The 21,618-nt window shown below is 39.9% G+C and overlaps 1 protein-coding gene across 1 annotated transcript; it reads left to right on the top strand.

Annotated features, from left to right (window-relative positions):
- Positions 1 to 1,947: 1,947 nt before the first annotated feature.
- On the top strand, positions 1,948 to 21,369 carry nus1 (NUS1 dehydrodolichyl diphosphate synthase subunit). The gene is made up of 5 exons (XM_007899650.2): positions 1,948 to 2,748; positions 9,708 to 9,836; positions 12,272 to 12,424; positions 16,117 to 16,216; positions 18,935 to 21,369. Exons 1-5 carry the CDS (start codon positions 2,427 to 2,429, stop codon positions 19,023 to 19,025), a joined length of 795 nt encoding a protein of 264 aa, XP_007897841.1. The 5' UTR covers positions 1,948 to 2,426; the 3' UTR covers positions 19,026 to 21,369.
- The last annotated feature ends 249 nt before the right edge of the window (positions 21,370 to 21,618 follow it).

Below are 21,618 nucleotides of genomic sequence, written 5' to 3'. Positions count from 1 at the left end.
AACTCAGAAATGGGGCTTAAATCCAACAGATGGGGTTTGATGCAGAAACCAAATTGAGCCTAGAAGTGCGGTATAGTCCAATCTTGTTAAAAGGTGATATCATGAGTGTGTTTACAATGTGGGTAGGCTGTGAGCTCATACTACACCAAAAGTGTTTTCATCAATTGACATTAACTGGCCAGCTAACTTACCCTTGTGGTCAGTGCGCAGCAAGACAATCAGTCAAAACTGGAATTGATATCAGCAATAAAGTGACAACTCAGAAGTGGGATTACCATTTTTATTTTTATTCCAAACACCTATTATAACGTGGGGTCAAAATTTTGTTATAATCGGTTGAAACTGTATAACAGGGATAATACTCCACATTCACCAAAACTTGTCAACATGGGAGTAAGATTTATGATCAGCAAGAATCTATTTAAACAAATTGCTGATGCTTTTTTCCCCCAAAGAATAATATATATTAAAATGTTAGAATCACTAATATTAAATTCCTTCATCAGGAGTGACTGGTTGAGCTTTTCCAGGGTGTAAAACAGTTGCAACCTTTGTCACTTTTAGTGATGCAGAATGTCCTAGTACTTTCCGGATAATGACAGCACTGAAATGGATTATATTTTGAAAAGAAAAAAAAGTCATATTTCCAATGAGACGTATGTAAGATCTGAGAAAGTTCACCTACTCTTAGCTAGCAAGCAATGTTTGTGTTAAAAATTTATATTGTGTTAAATTGTGGAAAAATCTGAAATTCAGTCTTAATTTGGAAGGTAGTTTTCATTAGCCCTCAAAATTCAGGTTGTTCAGCTTCCAAATTAAGATTAAATTTAAGAATCTTCCTCGATTTCTCCTCGATCTTAAATTTGAAAACCAGATCCATTGAGCTTCATTCATAATTGGCTCCCAATCCAAACTCCATGACTTCCATCCCGTTTTCAAAACAAAATGCAGTCAATCCACTTTACAATCTATTCAAAAAAAAATGCTTTGAGACGTCCCATCAACATGATAAGGCACTATATCAAATGCAAGGATTATTATTACTATTATGAAACCTTCATCAGGAATGATAGTCACTGGTTGAGGTGGGAAATGTTCTGCTCCCAATCCAAGCTCCTACACTTTCATCCTGCTTTCAAAACCATCTTTTTCACCCCAAATTCAATCACCATCCTCCAATGGTTTCACCAATTTCCCTACCTCAGCACCCCCACTCCTTAACCCCCCATTACCCCACTCCCCTCCCTAGCGCTCCCGCCCTTAACCCCATTATCGCACTTCCCCCATTCCCCATTCCCCCACACCCGCATTCCCCCACTCCCCATTCCCCCACACCCGCATTACCCCACTCCCCATTACCCCACTCCCCATTACCCCACTCCCGCATTACCCCACTCCCCATTACCCCACTCCCCATTACCCCACCCCGCATTCCCCCACTCCCCATTCCCCCACACCCGCATTCCCCCACTCCCCATTACCCCACACCCACATTACTCCACTCCCCATTACCCCACTCCCGCATTACCCCACTCCCCATTACCCCACTCCCCATTACCCCACTCCCGCATTACCCCACTCCCGCATTACCCTGCAACCCCAACCCTCCCCTTTACCCCAACCTTCCCTGTTACCCCACTCCCTCAGCTCCCTCACTCCTTAGCCCCCCCCCCCATTTACCCCACCCACCCATGCTTCACCCAGCCAGTGTGACGTTCACGCACCGTGACGTGTCGCACAGAGACCACGTGATTCTCGATTCCCAGTCGGGGGGGCGGGGCCTGTGACGCGGGCGCACGCGGACCAATCGCCTGGCTCCATGTCTTGTGGCCGGGGTCGTGGGGTCAGAGCGAGGAGAAGATGGCGCCCGGCGTGTTGAGGAGTTGGCAGTGAGCGGCTGAGAGGAGGGAAAGTTCCGAGTCGCACTCCTCCCTCTCTCCCTCCCGCTTCAAATGAAAACCTTTCATTTTTTTGAAAAAAAAAGGGCAAAAAAAAATCGCTTCGGGTTCTTCCTCCATCTTTAACCGTCCTGAGGGGTGAATGAGTGAGTGAGTGTGAGACACATAGTGACTGGGTATTACTGTAGAGAGGGCGAGAGAGAGAGAGAGAGATTGGGGGAAACACTGACGGGGAGAGATATACAGCGAGAGAGGCAGAGAGAGGAGAGAGATTAGTCGGAAGATTGTGAGACCGATAGAAAGAGGGATATACAGTGGGAGAAACTAACGGACAGAGAAAGAATACAGTGGTGGCAGAAAGTGAAAGAGACGGGCAGAGGGTAGAAGAATAGCAGAGGAGAGGGAGAGGGACGGGATTACTATTGCTGACGGGCAGAGTGAGGGCGATAGTGAGTGCGTTAGTGAGTGTGAGCGGGAGGGAGGTTGGCAGTGTGTGGAGGGAGGCCTATGTCTCAGTGAGGCTCGGCCATGCCTGTGCTGGAGCTGCTGTGGCGGGCTCTGCACGCGCTGCTGGCGCTTCGCAGGGCTGTGGGCTCGTGGCTGCGCGGTGGAATGCGGGCCTGGGAGCGCTGGAACTCGGCCCTGGCGCTGGCGTTCCAGGGCGCGCGGAGGAACAGGCGGAGGAGCCGCGCCGCGCGCTGCCGCTCCGACTCGCGCCGCCTCAGGAAGCTGCCGCTGCACCTGGGCGTGGTGGTGGCCGACGAGGAGCCCAGCTACGCCGACATCGCCAACCTGGTCGTCTGGTGCATGGCTATGGGCATCTCCTATGTCAGTGTCTATGACAACCAAGGTAAGGAAGAGGTGGCCTTGCTACGAGGAGAGGGTGCTGTTTTGCACGTGCATGCATCGCACAGATTTATTCCCCTCTCCTGAATCCAACCTAAGGACATAAGGAATGCTTGACGAAAAAAGACCCGAGGTCCATCTACTTCACCTTCCACCTTCCTGGCGGTTGCATGCACATATTGCGCTAATTACCTATGTACTATATCCCATAATGTTATTTCCTAAAAGAAAACTAATCTGTGTTTGAAAGAATCAACACTTCCTGCTTCAACCCTCTCCCTGGGAGCCTGTTCCACAGGCTCGCTATTCGCTCACTGAAATAGTGTTTGTGTAGATTCGTTCAGAATTTACTCCCCTTCAATTGTAGGCCATGTCCTCTGGTTTTACTATTCTGGACAACTTGACATGGTCTATCACGATCTATATTGTCTTGCCCCATTGCTAACATTGTAAGGTTGTTTCATTTCCTGTCTCTACCCCTATCTGGAGGAATAATCATCATTGGCATAAGTGCCCTGTCCTTTAGTTCATTTGTGTTTTTAAGCTCTTCAGGTCTTACTTAAGTCTAGAGTTTCATGTCAGAAGATTTGCTGGACTGAATAAACTCATTGTGTCTCGGGTAGGGAGGGGTTTCTGTTAAATTTTCAAATTCATGAGTTCAGCATTGAAGTTTTGAGAGGTCTCAGTTGGGAATTTTCATGTTGGGAGGACGTCTCGAGTCACTGGGTTGACTAACAGAGAAAGATGGCTTAATGCTTAGGTGTGACTCTTCCACCTGAAATGCCACGAATGCTTATTGTTTTAGAGGGAAGATTGTAGGGCAGAGTTACAAGATTCACACCTCACCGTATTTGGTTCTAGAGCAGGATTAGTAAGGCTTGAGGGAATTTCATCATATGACTCCTAGTCTGCCATGTTCTATCAAGTTGTTTGACAGACATCAGGGCCTGGATGATCTCAGGGTTCCTGTAACTGAATGTCAGCAGGACGGAAGCCATACTCATTGGCTCCCGTCAAAGTCTTCTCTCCTGCAGGTCTGAACTCCTCAATCTCTCCAGGCTCTTCCTCAAACTCACCGAACCTGTGCGCAACTTAGAAGTCAGTTTCGATCCCCAGCTTTCCTTTCTATCCCACATCGGTATCCTGATCATGACCGCTTTTTTCCATCTCCGTCACATTGCCTGCCTCCGTCCATAGCTCACAACAAAAGCAGCCGAAACCCTCATCCACGTCTTTGTCACTTCCCAACTGGACTATTCCAATGCTCCCCCCTTCGTGGATCTCCCCAGCTCCACAATACAGAAACTCAACTAATTCAGAACTCCGCCACCCAGATTCTCACCTGCACAAAACTCCGTACACCCATCACACCAGTTCTTGCTAGGCTCCACTGGCTCCCCAATTACTGAACAGATTGGTTTCAAGATCCTCTCACTCGTTTTCAAATCCCTTCATGCCCTCGCACCTCCTTACCTATCTGCTTTGCTTACCTCCCCATTCCCCCACCCGCTGCCTCCGCTCGGCTGTCTCCGGCCTCCTGTTCGTCCCTTGTCCCCTCCTCTGCACCATTGGGGGCCGTGCATTTGATATAGCGCCTTATCACATCTTTGAGACGTCTCAAAGCACATCACAGAATATACTGTAAAGTGAATTGACTGTATATTTTGGTTTAATGTCTCATCGACAATGCACCACATTCCCAGAATTGCACTGAAGAGTCATCTTACACTAAATGAATTCCAAGGCTTGGGCACCCTATAAAATGAACGTTGGGTACTGCTAGAGTTTGACTAGGCATAACCACATAGCTTGACATTGAAAGCATTGTCTGGCAAGCTTCCTGCTACTTGTCCAGCTTGGACCAACCTATCTTTAGGACTTTGGCTTGCAGGGTTAACACAGATCTCTCCTGAAGCACATTGTTGCCCTTAGTAAGGAATCTAAAATCGAGGGAATTTGGGGATGAAAATGATGGTTCGTGGACATTCAAATTTGAAAAGAAACACCAGCTAAACATTCCTTAGATTTTTCCAAAAAATAGTATTTTTATTTCTTTGTACCTTTTAAAATTTTTGCTAGTTTGCTGAAAAGGAGACCAGAATAAGCTCCACAGATGTATGGAGCCACTTGTGTCAATTTGGAAAATGATGGATTCTGTCAGTTTTGAGGTGAAATTTAATTAAAATTGAAAACACAACATCAAGTACATTGTATTGACAGAATAATTAGAATTGGCAACCCCTACTGTTTATAAGTGAAGCTAAAATAATTTTTGAAGACGTTCTGCATTTTATGTCTGCGGAGTTCTTCTCGGAGGGATGAGCATCTGTGTGGGACTGAATTAAGGGTGAAGCATAATAATAATCTTTGCATTTGATATAGCACTTTATCATAATAATAATCCTTGCATTTGATATAGTGCTTTTCACATCTTCTGGACGTCTCAAAGCGCTTCACAGAATATACAGTAAAGTGAATTGACTATATTTTAGGGGCAAAACTCTAATATAGTAAATGGGTTGAAAAGTAGATTTATTAATGCTACACAACAATGATCTGTGTATTTATACAATGAGGGGATCTGTCCAGTGTAATCTCATGTTATTTGTTCTGAATGTTTATCTCTGTGGTAACTTGCAAAATCTACCTGTGTAACAGAAATATGAGACTTTGAAACTAGTTAAGAATGTAGAGCAGTTGTAGACTGGCCATTTTTTTTTCATTCTGCAATATGCTATTTTTCCTTATTTTGTTAAATAATGCAAATTTTCTTTCTTTGGTCAACTTTAAAAAGAATTTGCATTTCTGGAGATATACAGAAAGTTACAGCTGCTACACAACTGGAAGTTCAATCAGTAGTTTCTATAGTATACTCAGCAAAGACTAGGGGTACTTTATTAAAGGCTCCTGTTTAAATCACTGATATTTAGCCTATCTAAAAGTAATCCAGGGGAAATGTTTTGGGTGTGTTTGCAGGTTTATTTTACTTCTTTGTAGAAGTGGGTTGAAGGTAGTTTTTTATAATATACCATCTGCTTTTTTCATTTTTATAGTATTTTAAAAGCCCACTGGGAAATATTGATATCACATTCCAACTTCCTCAATCTGCTGCAGCTGAAGGTTCAATTTCAAATTCACTGACGTGTCTTGCCCTGAATAAGATGGAGCCTTGTTTCTCCCCAGCTCCACCATCTATAAACTTCCAACTTATCCAAATCTCCTATATCCTCACTTACACCAAACTCCGCACATCCATTACCCGGGTCTTCACCTGGCTCTCTCTTTCCTAGTGAATTGATTTAGCTCTCGCCTATAGTCTTTTCACAACCTAGCACCTTGGTATCTCTTCATTCGCCTGCTTTTCCAATCAGAATTAATTAATATACACTGGTCACTGTAGGCTTGCAAGTAAGGTTAGCTTCAATACAATTGTGTCAGATACTGTGTCAAAAGGGATGGCATTTCTTAATTCCTTATACCCCATAATTAAGTTTTCTTTTGGTTTCCTACCAGTGGAAATACTATATAAGCTTTTATTCCCTTGTCACAGCTGTTAGCTAATAATAGTAAGTAGGTTTGAACTGAAAGACTTCTGGCCGAGATTTCACAAATTTTGTGTTTTGAATTAAATCCGGATCACGTTACATGTAATCTGTTCTGCCTTTTTGCAACATCACTTGCCATATTTCAAGGTGTTCTATAAATGCAAATTGTTGGTTGAATTTAGTAATCATTTTGAGTCTTAGTTGGCAGCTTTGCTTCCCCGCCACAGTGTTAAGAATAATAATAATAATCCTTCCATTTGATATAACGCCTTTTCACGTCGGGAGGACGTCCCAAAGCGCTTCACAGAATATACTGTAAAGTGAATTGACTGTATATTTGTGGGCGAACGCGGCAGCTAATTGCGCACAGCAATGTCCCACAAACAGTCAAGGATTGAAAATGACCAATTTATTATTGTTTTTGGTTTTGGAGGGATTATTATTAGGCTCTGTGTGGAGTAAGGAAACTTGCCCAAAAGTTATCTATCCTCCTCAGAAAAGGAGGATAGATAACCCACTCCCGCTGCTAGCGGTAAAAGGCCAATGTGGCCTGATGTGCTCGCCATTTTACTTCTCTTAGTACAAATTTGATATCCATTCTGGTTCTTCCGTTTAGCTCCAATTATGATTGGGAATTTATGGATCGGAGCCTTTACACTCCTAACAGATGCAAAATGGCATTTGAGTTTTTCAGTGCAGATTAGAAGGACTTGACGTTGGGACTTTGTTTAAATTATTAAAGGCACTCTAACAAACTGCTGGTAGGTTCACAAGATTAGCTGCATGATTCTCCTTCACGTTTCAGTTTTACTCAGTTTGAAATCAGTCTGGTTCAGTTGTTAACACTGAGTCTGTAGGTTGTGCAATACCCATGTCAGTACATTTAGTTCATAATCTAAGATGACACTACAGGGGATCGCTGCAGCGTTGGAAGTGCAGTACTTTAGAAGAGATGTAAACTGCGATCCCACCTGCCTGATGGAGGTGGATGTTTAGTTCCATGACACTTTCCAAAAATGTAGGGAGTTTCTCCTGGTCCTGGCCAACAATCCTTCAGATAAAATTTGTTATTCATTTTATGGTTGTTTGTGCAACGATGGATGCTGTGTGCAAATTGTCTGCCTACGTTTTCTGAGTTTTCTTTAATGTGAATAACCAGAGAATTCTCTTTTCTGAGCAGTGGTGAACATCAGGAATGAGAGGATGATCAGTTAAGCCTATTTCCACACACCAAGTGAAAATGCGTTTTTGTAGACTCTACCCCCATACTCTCTGATTTCCAACCCCTCCAAATAATTAACCAAACAAGAAGTCCAAAACATTTCCATCCCCACCCTTCTTTCTCGCTTGCTCCTACCGAGCATCAGCAACACAGAAACAACTGTGTCCCATTTGAGTATATGCTCACTTTAGTTTGCATCTCTCCCTCTAAACCTGAAATCCTGCTTTACATCATATGTTTAACCGGTTCTTGAGTGAGGTAATTAACTTAATATTAACTGCCTTTATTGACATCTACCTCTTTTCTAACGATCTGTTGTAGGAAGGGAAATGTGTCTAATCTTGTTTGAGGCTTTTTAAAGTAAACATTTAAAAAAAGTAAAGTGGCAATCCCAGGAGAGGGCAAAGGCTTGGAAATGAATGGTAGTAGGTGTGAGTATACCTTGTGAATGATTTTTTTGTTGTTGTTGTGGCCTTCTGCCTTTCTCTTCCTCACTTCCTGTCTCTTTTCCCTTCTGTATTCCTACCCTATCTCCCAGTGGGCTTGTTGTTTGTGATGGGTGAGAGCAATGAGGACCAGCTGAGATATGTTGAAGTAAGAGCAGATAATTTTTCAGAATGACTGAATTTTTTCTTTTCAGTTGTGGGTGTGGGTAGAGAATTTTTTTTATAATAATAATAATAATCCTTGCATTTGATATAACGCTTTTCACGTCGGGAGGACGTCCCAAAGCGCTTCACAGAACACACTGTAAAGTGAATTGACTGTATATTTGTGGGCGAACGCGGCAGCCAATTGCGCACAGCAATGTCCCACAAACAGTCGTAGATTGAAAATGACCAATTTATTATTGNTTTTGGTTTTGGAGGATTATTATTAGGCTCTGTGTGGAGTAAGGAAACTTGCCCAAGGTTTCGCCCTCTGCCTGGAATTGAACTCAGGTCTCTCACTGGCAAAGCGAGTGCTCTAACCACTGAGCTACAGGACTCCACAGTCAATGTTGACTTATCATTGAATTGGTGAGAGTTGCAACTTCCAAAGGCAAAGTTCAACTCAGAAATGATACATCAGTAAATCGCATTCCAAGTAAAGTGATGCAATTCAGATGATATTGCCAAATGTATGGTAAATCATCTTTTGTTATCCAGTGAGCTGGGCATATACTGCTTAGAAATTGTACTCTGCTTCCACCTCCTATGCAATTCCAGTTCAGGCTCCGCTGTTCCATGTCTATTCCTAACCAGAAAAGGAGGATAGATAACCCACTCCCGCTGCTAGCGGTAAAAGGCCAATGTGGCCTGATGTGCTCGCCATTTTACTTCTCTTAGTACAAATTTGATATCCATTCTGGTTCTTCCGTTTAGCTCCAATTATGATTGGGAATTTATGGATCGGAGCCCTTACACTCCTAACAGATGCAAAATGGCATTTTAGTTTTTCAGTGCAGACTAGAAGGACTTGCAAAGCGAGTGCTCTAACCACTGAGCTACAGGACTCCAATGAGACTTTTAAACCCATGGAGACACTTAAACTAATTACTGTAATTCTTTAAGGATTAGAATGTGTAAAACCTGAGCGCTTGGCCATGTGCGGTTCTTAACTTTGTGCAAGTTGATATTTTTGCCTGTGCTTTTTTGTTTGGTCAGCGGGTGTCTGCTGCATGCAGAACCCAGCACCATGGGGTAGCAGTACTGCATTGTCAGACCTATCATCTTTTGGATGGTATGTTAAACTGGAGTCCGGTTTGTCTGTTTAGTTTGATCTCACTGCACTATTTGAAAGGAAAAGAGTTTGCCAACAGTCTTCCAGATAAAGTTCATTGTTCACTTTATGGTTGTTTTTGGTACCTTGCCATGCACAAGTTGCTGTTTCTCTTCAAATATTACTACATTTTCCAGCAAATGTCTGTGAAACGATTTAAGATACTTGATTGTTATAGGTGCTATATCAAATGCAGTGTTGATTAATATTATTACATAACTTTATTGGGCATAATAAGTGACCAAATAAATTCAATGCTGAATTGGGTTTCTAAGTAATGTTTTGTTGCTTTTCACTTTCTGTTATAATGCTCTTGATCTGGTTAATCTATGACTAAACTTGACTCTTCAATCTCATCATTATTGCTTTGAAATAACTTTGTGTACTATAATTACTGGATTCACTACCTGAACATGCTCTGTTTTTGTCTTTCAGGTATTTTCAAGAGAAACAACTCTAGGCTAATGGAAGAAATCTTAAAACAGCAACAAGAATTGCTAGGTCTAGGCTGTTCCAAGTACCCTGTTGAATTTTTAAATAACAGTAACAACAAAGTAGACCAAGGTAGGTGATTTAGTTAATTAAGTTTTCTTTCTATGAGAAGTGTATCTTCTTAAACGTTTCTTAAAGGGAAACCCTGGTATAAGGTGGGCTTGCTTACAATGCTGGTCTCCAGTATACCTATTGCTGACCAGAAGCATAGGTTTGAACTAAAAGACATGTGGCTTTTGTCTCTCCACAATTGTTTTTAAAACAAATCTTCAAAGCATAATGCGGTTCAGATACAACGTGTGCTGGAATGTGGAGTTGTTGACACGATAGCAGCTTTTTTTCTGAAGCAGTTCTACCTAGAATGGAAGCTACTTAGAAACTTCCTATTAGAAACATGGGTTTGGTCTAATTTATTAAGGGGGAGGTGCAGGATTGGTTTATGCTGATATGACTTGACCAAAGGTCTGAGACCATAAGACGTAGGAGCAGGAGTAGGCCATTCGGCCCCTCGAGCCTGCCACGTCATTTAATAAGATCATGGCTGATCTTTTGACCTAATTCCATTTACCCGCCCTATCCCCATATCCCTTAATCCCTCTATCCTTTAGAAATCTATCAGCCTTAGTCTTGAATATGTTCAGAGCATTCACAGCCTTCTGGGGTAGAGAATTCCACAAATTCACTACCCTCTGAGTGAAGAAATGTTTCCTTAACTCAGTTTGAAAAGGCTGACCCTTAATCTTGAGACTGTGACCCCTAGTTTTAGATTCTCCAACCAGGGGAAACAGTCTCACGGCATCTACCCTGTCAAGACCCTTAAGAATCTTATAGGTTTCTATAAGATCACCTCTAATTCTTCTATATTCTAGAGAATATAGGTGTAGTTTACTCAACCTATCCTCATAGGTCAAACCCCTCATCCCAGGAACCAACCTAGTGAATCTATGCTGCACCTCCTCTAAGGCGAGTATGTCCTTTCTTAAATAAGGAGATCAAAACTGCACATAATATTCTAGGTGCGGTCTCACCAAGACCTTATACAATTGCAGCAAGACTTCCCTACTCTTGTACTCTAACCCTTTTGCAACAAACGCCAACATGGCATTAACCTTCCTAGTTGCTTGCTGTACCTGCATACTAACTTTTTGTGACTGGTGTACAAGGACACCCAAATCCCTCTGAACCTAACACCACTACCTAGTCTCTTCCCCCTCTAGAAAATAGTCAGCTTTTCTATTTTTACTACCTAGGTGGTGAATAACTTCACATTCCACCCCCCCCCCCCCCCCCCCCGGTATACTCCATCTGCCACCTTCTTGCCCACTCACCTAGCCTGTCTATTTCCCTTTGCATTCTTCGTGTGTCATCTTCACAGCTTACTCTCCCACCTATCTTCATATCGTCTGCGAATTTAGATATATTATGTCCTATTTCCTCATCTAAATCATTGATATAGACAGTAAATAATTGAGGTCCAAGCACTGATCCTTGTGGCACTCCACTAGTCACATCCTGCCAATCTGAGAAGGACCCGTTTATCCCTACTCTCTGTTATCTTCCTGTTGACCACTCTCCAATCCATGCTAATATATTGCCTTTAATTCCATGGGCTCTAATTTTATGCAACAGCCTTTTATGTGGGACATTGTCGAATGCCTTCTGGAAATCAAAATATACCACATCTACTGGTTCGCCCCTATCTAACCTGATAGTTACGTCTTCAAAAAACTCTTAGATTTGTTAAACATGATTTCCCTTTCGTAAAGCCATGTTGACTGCCTAATCATGTTATGATTTTCTAAGTACCCCACGACGACATCCCTCATTAAGGACTCTAGAATGCATCCATTCACAGCACATGGGGACTTCACTGTGTTGCCTTGCTACATATATTGTAAATGCCTGAGTTAATGTATAAATAGCTTTTAATTTGTTTTTATTTTACATAGTGTTGCTTATTGTAGCCATTCTTTTCTTCCTTTGGGCTATATCTTTAATCCGAGAGAGTGAGGTGGGTGGTTTACTCTCAGCTCACTATCAAATCAGGTCAAAGATTACTATGCAGGAGCAGATTGGTGGCGTTTTCATAGCCAATATAGATTTTTTTTGTCTCTTTTCCCCTCGTAGATTTGAGTTTGTGTGTTCAAGGCCCATGTCGGATTCTTTTAACTTGCTGTCTTGGCTGATACTGTAATACAATGCTGCATTGTCAGATGTTGAACCAAAGTGCTGTATGCCTGCTCCAATGTTCATTAACGTAGAAATATTTGAAAAGATAAGGGAGTTTCTTCCAGTACCCTTGCCAACAAACTCACAGATAAAGTATCATTCTCTTCATGGCTGTTTGTTGGACATCGCTGTGTACAACAGTGGCTGCCATGTTTGCTTACAAAATATGCAGTCACTATACTTTACAGTTAATACTCTGAAGTGGTTTGGACAAAGTCCTGATGTGAAAGATGCTATATCAAATGCAAGGATTATTAATAATGTAATTTGTTTTTTAGTTTTAACTTGTCCGACTACAGTGAAAGTACTATCACCCGATGACGGGAAAGAAGATATAGTGAAAGCTGCCAAGACATATTGTCAATTAGTTGCTCAACACCAGCGAAGGTCCAACGATCTAGATGTGAATGTTTTGGATAGTTTACTTAGAGGTAAGCTGTATCTCTTATTCAGTAGGAATAACACTTCAAAGCACTTAATCACTTGGGAATATATTTAATGAAACAAAGAAGTAATTTCCATGGCAAACTCATGAATACGATGGTCTGGTTCCCAAAGGGTCATTTCCTGTGTTAAAATGAAGCTCAAGAAAATGACCGATTTCTGGATCATGAGGCTACCACTGACTACTTCCTGCACTATGAGCAGGAAACTCACTTGATGTTGCATCTGATATGCTACATATGTTTTAAATTAAATTTAAAAAATGGGAAGCTGGCTGGTCAATGCAGGAAACCAGGTGGCCATATTTCTGGTGTAGCACAGGTTCACAGTACACCCTCGCTGTAAACAGACCCACGTAAAATCAGGACACTTTATAACCGAGGCGTACTGTTGCATTCTAAAGAGATTTGATTATAAAAAACATTGTCAATGTTTTGAGTGATACTTGATAACATGTGAAAACTTTAAATAAACACATTAGCACATTTTCCACAAGCTCATTACGGCCACTTTTTTTCAAACACCATCCTTTAATACTGTGGTTTTTGCAAATCTTTGTAGACTCCACCCGCCCACTATCTCTTGAGTGAAAGTTCTGAAAGTCACTCAAACACAAGAACTTCAGAATATTTATCCGTCTTTTGTCTTCTTCCTCCATATACATTTTGCTTTATTGCTCCTTCTCAAATGGTCATGGATATTATGTGGAATGGAATATTAGATCTTTTCAGTCTGCATCTGATACTTATCCAGCCTTTTAAAGGAATTAATTTGTAACATTGCTTACTTTTGGTAAACCGTTCATATATCTGCTGTATTAAAGTAGTTTCAAAATTTTGAATGTAAGTTGTTGTCAAAATTGTGTTGCAAAGTTAAGTTGTTTGAGGAAAAACGATTGCATTGTATCACAATATTATTACACTGCAAAGAAATCAGCCTTTTCCCCCTCCTGATGATGGTTAAACTAAACTTCCATTAGACCATTTAACAAAGCAAATAACATTTCTTAACTTGTTTTTATCATTGTTCTTAATTAATGGCAAAGTTGACTTTTACTCAATGTGGTGCTATGGTTGTTTTCTCCTTGATTTGTAAGAAGCCATCCACACGTCTTTCTGATCCATTTGGTGTTTTACAGTGTTGGGTAATTGCATGATGAATGGAGATGACCATTCTGAATCACAGATTTTGTGCATATGTGCATAGACACCATTTGTCTTTTTTAAAAAAAAGTTTTGTACTACAGGCACTGGCAGCATCAAACTATTTGGATGCACACTCAAACTCATGAGTCTGTGTGGAACCTTGGTGTCTCATTCGACTCAAGTGTCCTTTAAAACCCACATATGTGCTCTGATCACCTCTGTAACACTGCCCACTTTCTCAACATCGCCCTCCATAGCCACTACCTCTCCCCTTTGGCTGCCGAGATCATAACCCATGCTTTCATCACATCCATGCTCTGTTCACCGAGCAGTAAATAGGGACCTGATTGTTAATTGATTGGTGGATCACTTTTCCGGGGTAGTAATACCCCTTTAAAAAAAAGTAGATAATAATAATTTGGTCACTTAAACAATAACTGTTTGTGGGACACTTCTGTGCACAATTGGCTGCTGCGTTTCACCGATAAAACAGTCAATTCACTTTACAGTATATTCTGCAAAGCGCTTTGTGATGTCTAGAAGACATGGTACAGCTCTATATCAAATGCAAGGATTATTATTATTATAACTACTCGCCAGACTAACTGTCTCTTGCCTTCACAGCTGCAGACCATGCAGAACTCACTGCAGGTCATGTCCTTTACCACACCAGGCTCCATGAGCCTATCACCCTCGTCCTTGCCCGGTTCCAATGGTTCCCCATCCTCCCAGAAGATCACGTTCAAGATCTTTGCTCTAACATTTAAATTCCTCTATGATCTGGTTCCACCCTATCTCTTGACCTCAAAACCTACAAACCCAGTTGCTCCCTCAGCTCAGTGGGCACTGGCCTGGCTTCATGTGCTTCGCCCCAACCACCTCACCATCGATGGTTGGGCTTTCGCGGTATCTTTCCCCACTCTGGAACTCTATTCGAAATCCCATCGATTCGCCCCTTCCCTCACCTCCTTCAAGGCCTGCCTCAAGACCTTCTTTCACCGTCCTTTCAGCCATCCTTCCAATCCACCCTACTCTCCCCACCCCTTGCCTCCCACCCCCAGCTGAGTCACAAACTTCAGACTGTCCAGCATCTTGGGATGCTCTCCCAGTATGAAAGGCGCTAGATAAATGTAAATTATTTTATTGTTGTAATCATATTTCACATATCCTCCGACTATACAGGTGGAGGTCTGTGTGCTGACTTCTTATCTGGTAGTTAATTTAAAAGAAAATCAGCAGTTGGAATGCTCTTGTTTTTAATTTCTAAATTCCGTTGCAATTTCTCTTAATGATTTGAAACGACAGATTTAAACATAGCCATGTAGTTTCATACTTATTTGACTCAAAACAACTAGGAAATTGCAACAGTTTCATGTGATGCTCTCACAACTCCAGTAACAAGCCTATTGAGACTCAGTATTTCACAACTGTGTGGGTTGCTGCTTGACAGAGCATTGAGACTGATCAAAGTGACATTCTTCAACCACGGTTTATCCAATTTAACATCAGCGCCACTACAATCCATATGCTTTGGTGTTGAGTAGCTTTGATTACTCCAGTAATGAATCAGCTGGATTGCCAAAGGATACCAGCAACAGGATCAGCAGGAATTCACATTGTACTAGCTGTTTTGGCAGAAGCAAGTTTTGGCCACATTAAGAAACTTTAGAAAGTTATATTCTGGAACTACTTGAAAAATTGCCCGTACATACTGAGTCTGGATATACTAAGGCAATTCCTCATCTAGCCCTCCTTCGCATCAGTGAAGTATCAGCAATAGCTAAATTAGTTCTCCAATTGGATAATGTGAAATCTACATTGAGCTCAATAAGAGAAAAATCCATATTGGAAGAAAATTATAACCAAGAAGAGCCTCAAACCTAAGATTATCTGTTGTAAGGTATAGATTTCAAAGAATGTAACTAGTAGTTGTACAAGGTTGGTCCAAGCTGAAGCAACTCTCCCTCTGTGTAACAGCAGCCAGTGCCTGGCTTTTGCTCAGTTACACAGGTGCCTGTGTATTTTTTTTAAAATGTGATGTATACCATGAAGTATGTCTGGGCCTGTGTTTTTTAAATTACTGTCCTGCAGAATCTAATGGCAACAATATTATTGTGTTTTTGTTCAGTTCATTTTTAAAAAATTTGAACCACAATTTCACAATGATAAATAGTGCTAACTCCACGGCTGCTTCTATATGTTAATGTGTGCTGCTCTGCTCATGAGTGATCAATGCTTTGCATTTAAGTCATTACCTAGATTTCAATTATTGTTTTATACTTTCCAATAAAAGACCAATGCAGGTTTTTTAAGTGATTTATATTAAAATGATTAATCAAATTTGCTAATACTTGAAACCTTGTTTTATCAGGAGGTTACCCTGACCAACACCATGCTAATATTTTCAAATTTGCCAGCCCACTTCCCTGCTATTTTTAACCAATTACCTCATTATTCGTGATGATCACAATAATAATCTGGTTTCTCTGGTATATTATAACCTTTCTCATTTTCAATTTATTTTTCTCAAACAGGTACTGCAGGTTTACCCGATCCTGATCTAGTTTTGAAGTTTGGTCCTGTGGACAGCACTCTAGGATTTCTACCTTGGCACATCAGACTTACTGAAATAATGTAAGGGCCTTTTGGAACTTTTTTCCCCAGAAAGCAAGTTGAATTTGTGTGGCATGTTTAAAGGAGAAAGTATTTGTAAGTTATAACGTTTGTACAAGCATTTGTAAGTTATAATTGAAAGGTATGGTGTCTTTCACATTGGTAGGACGTTTCAAAGCACTTCACAGGATATACTGTAAATCGGATTGACTTTTTTGTGGATGAATGAAAGTTGATTATTTTCATTAGTCTGTACTGAAAACCTTTCATTGTTTAGGACACTCTAACTGCCTTTTCCCATCCTGTGTTTTATTTGTTAATCAGTGTACCTGAAATCAACATGTGCAAGCGTCATGACATGTTGAAATTCTTTTGTCCTGGACATTAAATCACAGACCTACAATTCCTCATAAGGGGCTTGTTTTCAGCTATGCTGTTGGAGGAATGAGGCTTGGAAATGCTGAGAGAAAGAATGCTTTACGACATCCTCCTGAAGTGAACGTGTTCTATAAACGTAAATTAAATTGTGTTTTTTTGTGATCAACCAGGCATCTGACTTGACTGGAAATCCAATCCAAACAAAAACTTGTATTAGTTTGATTTGAAAACAGGCTCAATTGTGTTTGGAATTTACACTGTTTCTTCTGTGTCTGTCCTTGTTTGTCACGTTGAGAATGAGGACATAAATCTCAATCTACAATTCTAGGGCAGAGGGACATATTCTACTTGCTCAGTTATACATAGATTTTAAAGCTTATTTTTTGTGGGGATAAATTTGCTGCCATTAAGTATGGCTAGTCTCACAACATGACTGCGATTCAGTCACAGGGTAAAAGTTGACTGGCCATATTTAAATTAAGAATTAAAAAAATCTCATATAATATTAATATTTTCCAACTATGTGAAAATTAGTATTGAAACCAACACACCTTCATTATGGAAGAACTAAAGTTACCAACTCTAGTGAGTAAATAGAGTACAAAAATGTTCAACAAAGTGGATAAGTGATGTTCTTCAAATGCATTTAAAGCTCCTTCACTTTCGGTTCTCATGGTCTAACTCGAGTCTTGTAGCTTAGTGGTTAGAGCATTGGCCTGCAAGCGAGAGGACCTGGGTTTGACTCCTGGCAGGGTGAAACGTTGGGCAAGTTTCCTTGCTCCACATTGGTGAATTGCTTTTCCATGGTAATAATTTCTTCAAAATTAATAAAAATAATTTTGTCAGTCAATCCACAACTGTTTGTGGGACACTGCTGTGCGCAATTGGCTGCCGCATTTCGCCCGCAAAATATACAGTCTGAAGTGCTTTGAGAAGTCTCGAAGATGTGATAAAGTGCTACATCCAATGCAAGTGTTATAATTATTGTTCCTTGTATCTGAAATGCCATTGAGGCACTTTTTTATTTTTATGTAAAAGTATCCCGTGGAACTGCTCCAGCCTGGTCATTTGGTTGCTTTATTCCCTTAGCTTTTTTCTTTGCAACACTAGATGGCAGTATGTACCTGTCATGCATCCTATATTGGCATCCACCATGTGTCTTGAAACTTAGATGTAACTGAATAATATTGCAAAGCAAACTTAACGACTCATAAATTATGTGTTCTAGTAATTTTAAACCCATTAAATTGGTCATTTTCAATCCACGATGTTTGTGGGATACTGCTGTGCACAATTGGCTGCCGCGTTTCGCCCACAAATATATGGTCAATTCACTTTACAGTATATTCTGTGAAGCGCTTTGAGATGTCTAGAAGACATGAAAAGCGCCATATCAAATACAAGGATTGTTATTAATGTTAATTACTTAAAATGTGACTGACTCTTGTAGGTCATTCTCAATTCCATCTAATCTGAACTGATTTGTCAAAATCTATAGCCTTACAGAAATTCAATCTTAAGCTCATCCTATGTTTTTATTTAGATGTAAATAGCCTGATGCTTTTTGTGTATGTGTAGCTTTGTGCTCCTATATACATCGTTCTCGACTGAGCATTATTGTAGTGTTGATGCCAGATGTAAAAACTAGTGTAATGTTAGGAGATGAATTCCACGTTTAAGAGCTTTTAATTATATTGATTTATGGTCAAGTACTGTATTTATTGATCACGTATTTATGTCTTTTGAGTTCAGGAAGGTTTTATTAGCTGTTAAGCGTCCCTGACCAAGCTGCTGGATGCAGTGCCATTAAGAAACCATTTGCATTTTTATAAAGCATCTTGAGCAATAGCCAGGTTTGAGGAAGGAAAAGCACTTGCTGAAAAATGATAGTTGCACATATAAGCTTTGGTTAGAGATAATGTGTGATACTAAGCAATCTTTGAGGGAAGAAATTAGAAATACAATGAGGTTTTAACTGAAGTTGATGTTAAAAGAGGTTCTGAGAGATTGACACAAATATGCTGTAGTAACACTGCACATCTCTAAACTAGGTGTGGGGAGAAAATAATTTCATAAGCCAGTGGTTTGCAGTTTAAACTCCAGTTAAAACATTTACAATACTTTCAAGGGTAATCTTTTTTGTTAACTTTTTCAGTAAAATGGTATGAACTTTCCTATTGAATAGTCTAGAACTGTATTTGAATGACTGAGAAATTTTAGTCATTGGGTAAAATCTGACCAACATAATCATTTGTTTGGATTTTTTTAATACCAATTAATTGATATGAGGTATTCCAAAGTTTGTATTTAGTGTTGTAAATGTGCAATTTCACACCTCTTCTGTACTTCTGTTCCCCACAGATCCTTGCCTTCTCACATCAATCTAAGTTATGAATACTTTTTTTCTGCCATCCAACGCTTTGCAGTCTGTGAGCAACGTATGGGAAAATGACCAGAAGACATGGAATCAATTCCAGGCTTCAGTCAAAGGGACCCAATGTTTACAAGCACCTGTGAACCATTGAAGCCCGGTTCAGTGTCTATTTATCAATTGAAGATATTAAACATTCTTCTGTGTCCAGATGTTCTGTAAGTGTCTGTAAGGGTCAATCTGTGTAACAGTGAGCAAATCTGGGCTTGACAACAGTAGTTTGGCATTCCCAAATGGGACCTGTACGTCCAAAAGGTTTCAGTACTGTATGTCATTGGACTCTTCTTCCCTGGATGATATGGACAAACAATCTTTCTACAATGCCTTGCACTAAACGTGTGTTGAGTAAATGTATTGACTTCTTGCAATTTATAAAATATAGATTTCAACATAACCTGCACAGTTTTAATTGCCTGGAATTTAGCCTTAAACTAAAGTCTACACCAGGGATATTTGCTCATATTCAGGAAAATACTACTAAAAGATTTAAAGGCAGCTAATTTTTCTTTGTTTACAAAGCTTTATCAGTATGGAAATTGGGTTTTACGAAGGAAAGCGACTGCACTATTCCATTCTAGCATTGTGATCTGCTCAGTTTGTACTTTGCTTTATGTGGTGGAGTTGCGCAATGTGTTCATTGGTGCCCTTTACACCAGGGTTGTAGACCAATGTGTGATTCTATATTAGCTGCAGAATAAATTGGACTAAATAAATGACTTTTGTTTTTCCCCATTTCCAGTGATTATAATTGATCTTCAACCATTTTGTTTTGTTTCTGTGGGATGGATCTATTGAAAATTAATGGTAGGTGAGGGGTTATGTTTGAATTCAAGCACATACAAAACAAAGGATGTCTAGGGGAGCATTGCAAGGGATTGCAATAATACAATTTTAAGGGTTTGGATTGCATAAACAGTGATGCTCAATTGGTTTATAATCAGAATATCAATATGGATTACTGTTTTTAATCGCCTTTGAAGTATTTATTTATATAACGCAGCATATAAAAAAAAATGCAATATTTTTTGTACGTCCAGAAATCCAGAGGACTTGATCTCTGAGCTCCATGAGTTTGTTCCATAATGCAGATGCTCTGATGTGTAACTTCATTAACATTTGTGACCTGAGCAGATGTATGGGTACATGTGTCTGTATAGCATTGTTATGGTTTTGCAGTGTTCTGGTATTGCAAGAGTATTGTTGTGTAAAAGATAATGCTTTGAGTATAATTGTCAAATTGCAACAAATTACAGAAAAGTAAATCCATTATCTGTGTCATCAAAGTGGCAGATGATATGGTATGATCCTGATATGATGGTGTCGTAACTGTCACCTATCAATGCAGGGAAGAGGAGCTTGTGAATCCAGTGATGTACGTGTTATTTGGGTTGATGCCAAATCTTCATTTTCTTCAGTAATTAACCTGGAACAAGTAAACATAGCATCATTAATTGGAAATGCTAAATATATTGGGGAAAGGGAGGGTTGTGTTCCTGTTGAGAACTGAGATAAATGGCTATTATTCAGTGCATATGGCATTGGCTTGGCCTGTGTACCTGTAATTCAAATAATTGAATGAAAATGTTTTTATGATTTAAAAATAAATGGAAAGCATCTACTATTTGTATGAGAAGATACAAGATACAGGTCCACAATGTATACTCTCCTTGTACAAAATTAAAAGTGTTTCTTTTGTCATGGCAAGTAAGATGGCAAAAGTAATTTCTATTTTTTAGAGCATCAACTCCTATTAGATAAGCATGGTTATTAATCAAAATGTTTAAAAGGCTGCTAAGGGAATAGCAGTTTATTATTGGTACTGTGACATTTTCAGCTTGTAATTGACGATAAAATTCTGCGGCTATAAAGAGAAAATGGTGTGAATGTGGATGGATGGCTAGTTTCTTTTTGATTAAAATTCTTTTGCACAGGTCACAATGTTATCTCCTTGTGTTATACATTTAAGTCCAGTTCTATCTGATTCAACTGTCCATGAAATGTAGCATAACAGATATTTTCATAACCATTTGGTTAAATTTACTCATATTTTGGGAAAGGGGAAAAAGGAGCATTACCTATTCTTAGTAAACAGTGCCAAATACACTGTGATATCCAAATGATGCGCTATGAATGTACAATCGACTTAAGCATTTATCTAATGCTGTATTGTTAAAATTGGACACGCGATGGTATACAGATCAGACTTGGCTTCTTCATTTCACAAAGTTTGTAGTCGCTGGCTGCTTGTACATAAAATGTAAAACCAATTTTTACAAATTAGAAAACGTCTTGGATTTTATTATGAATGGAATATGCTCTGTACCTGTATAATGACAGATGAACAAATACAATTTCCATCTTGCAATGTGTTGATATCAGTGTGTAAAGTTAGAAAACCCTTTTGTATTCATATACATGTCAAAACATTCATTCTACCAGTTCGATCTTAATATTCTTTTCCCAAGATTGCCCTGCATAGTATTTACCATCTCCTCCCTCTTCTCCATATTGGAGTAGACTTGTAGTAGCTTGAAACGTATCATTTTCATTATGTTTAGCGAGGTTAAAAGATAATCCTTGCATTTGCTATAGCGCCTTTTAATCAGGAGAATAT

The sequence above is a fragment of the Callorhinchus milii genome, unplaced genomic scaffold (genome assembly GCF_018977255.1).
Source record: "Callorhinchus milii isolate IMCB2004 unplaced genomic scaffold, IMCB_Cmil_1.0 Scaffold3, whole genome shotgun sequence".
In the NCBI taxonomy this organism is placed as follows: domain Eukaryota; kingdom Metazoa; phylum Chordata; class Chondrichthyes; order Chimaeriformes; family Callorhinchidae; genus Callorhinchus; species Callorhinchus milii.
The sequence above is the reverse complement of the archived record's forward strand: the minus strand, read 5'-3'. Positions and strand labels throughout refer to the sequence as shown.

Coding starts and splice junctions, on each gene's coding strand:
- nus1 (XM_007899650.2), top strand. CDS start 2,427: ATGCCTGTGCTGGAGCTGCTGTGGCGGGCTCTGCACGCGCTGCTGGCG. Junction 9,837..12,271: donor TAACAACAAAGTAGACCAAG/GTAGGTGATTTA, acceptor TTTGTTTTTTAG/TTTTAACTTGTCCGACTACA. Junction 12,425..16,116: donor TTTGGATAGTTTACTTAGAG/GTAAGCTGTATC, acceptor TTTCTCAAACAG/GTACTGCAGGTTTACCCGAT.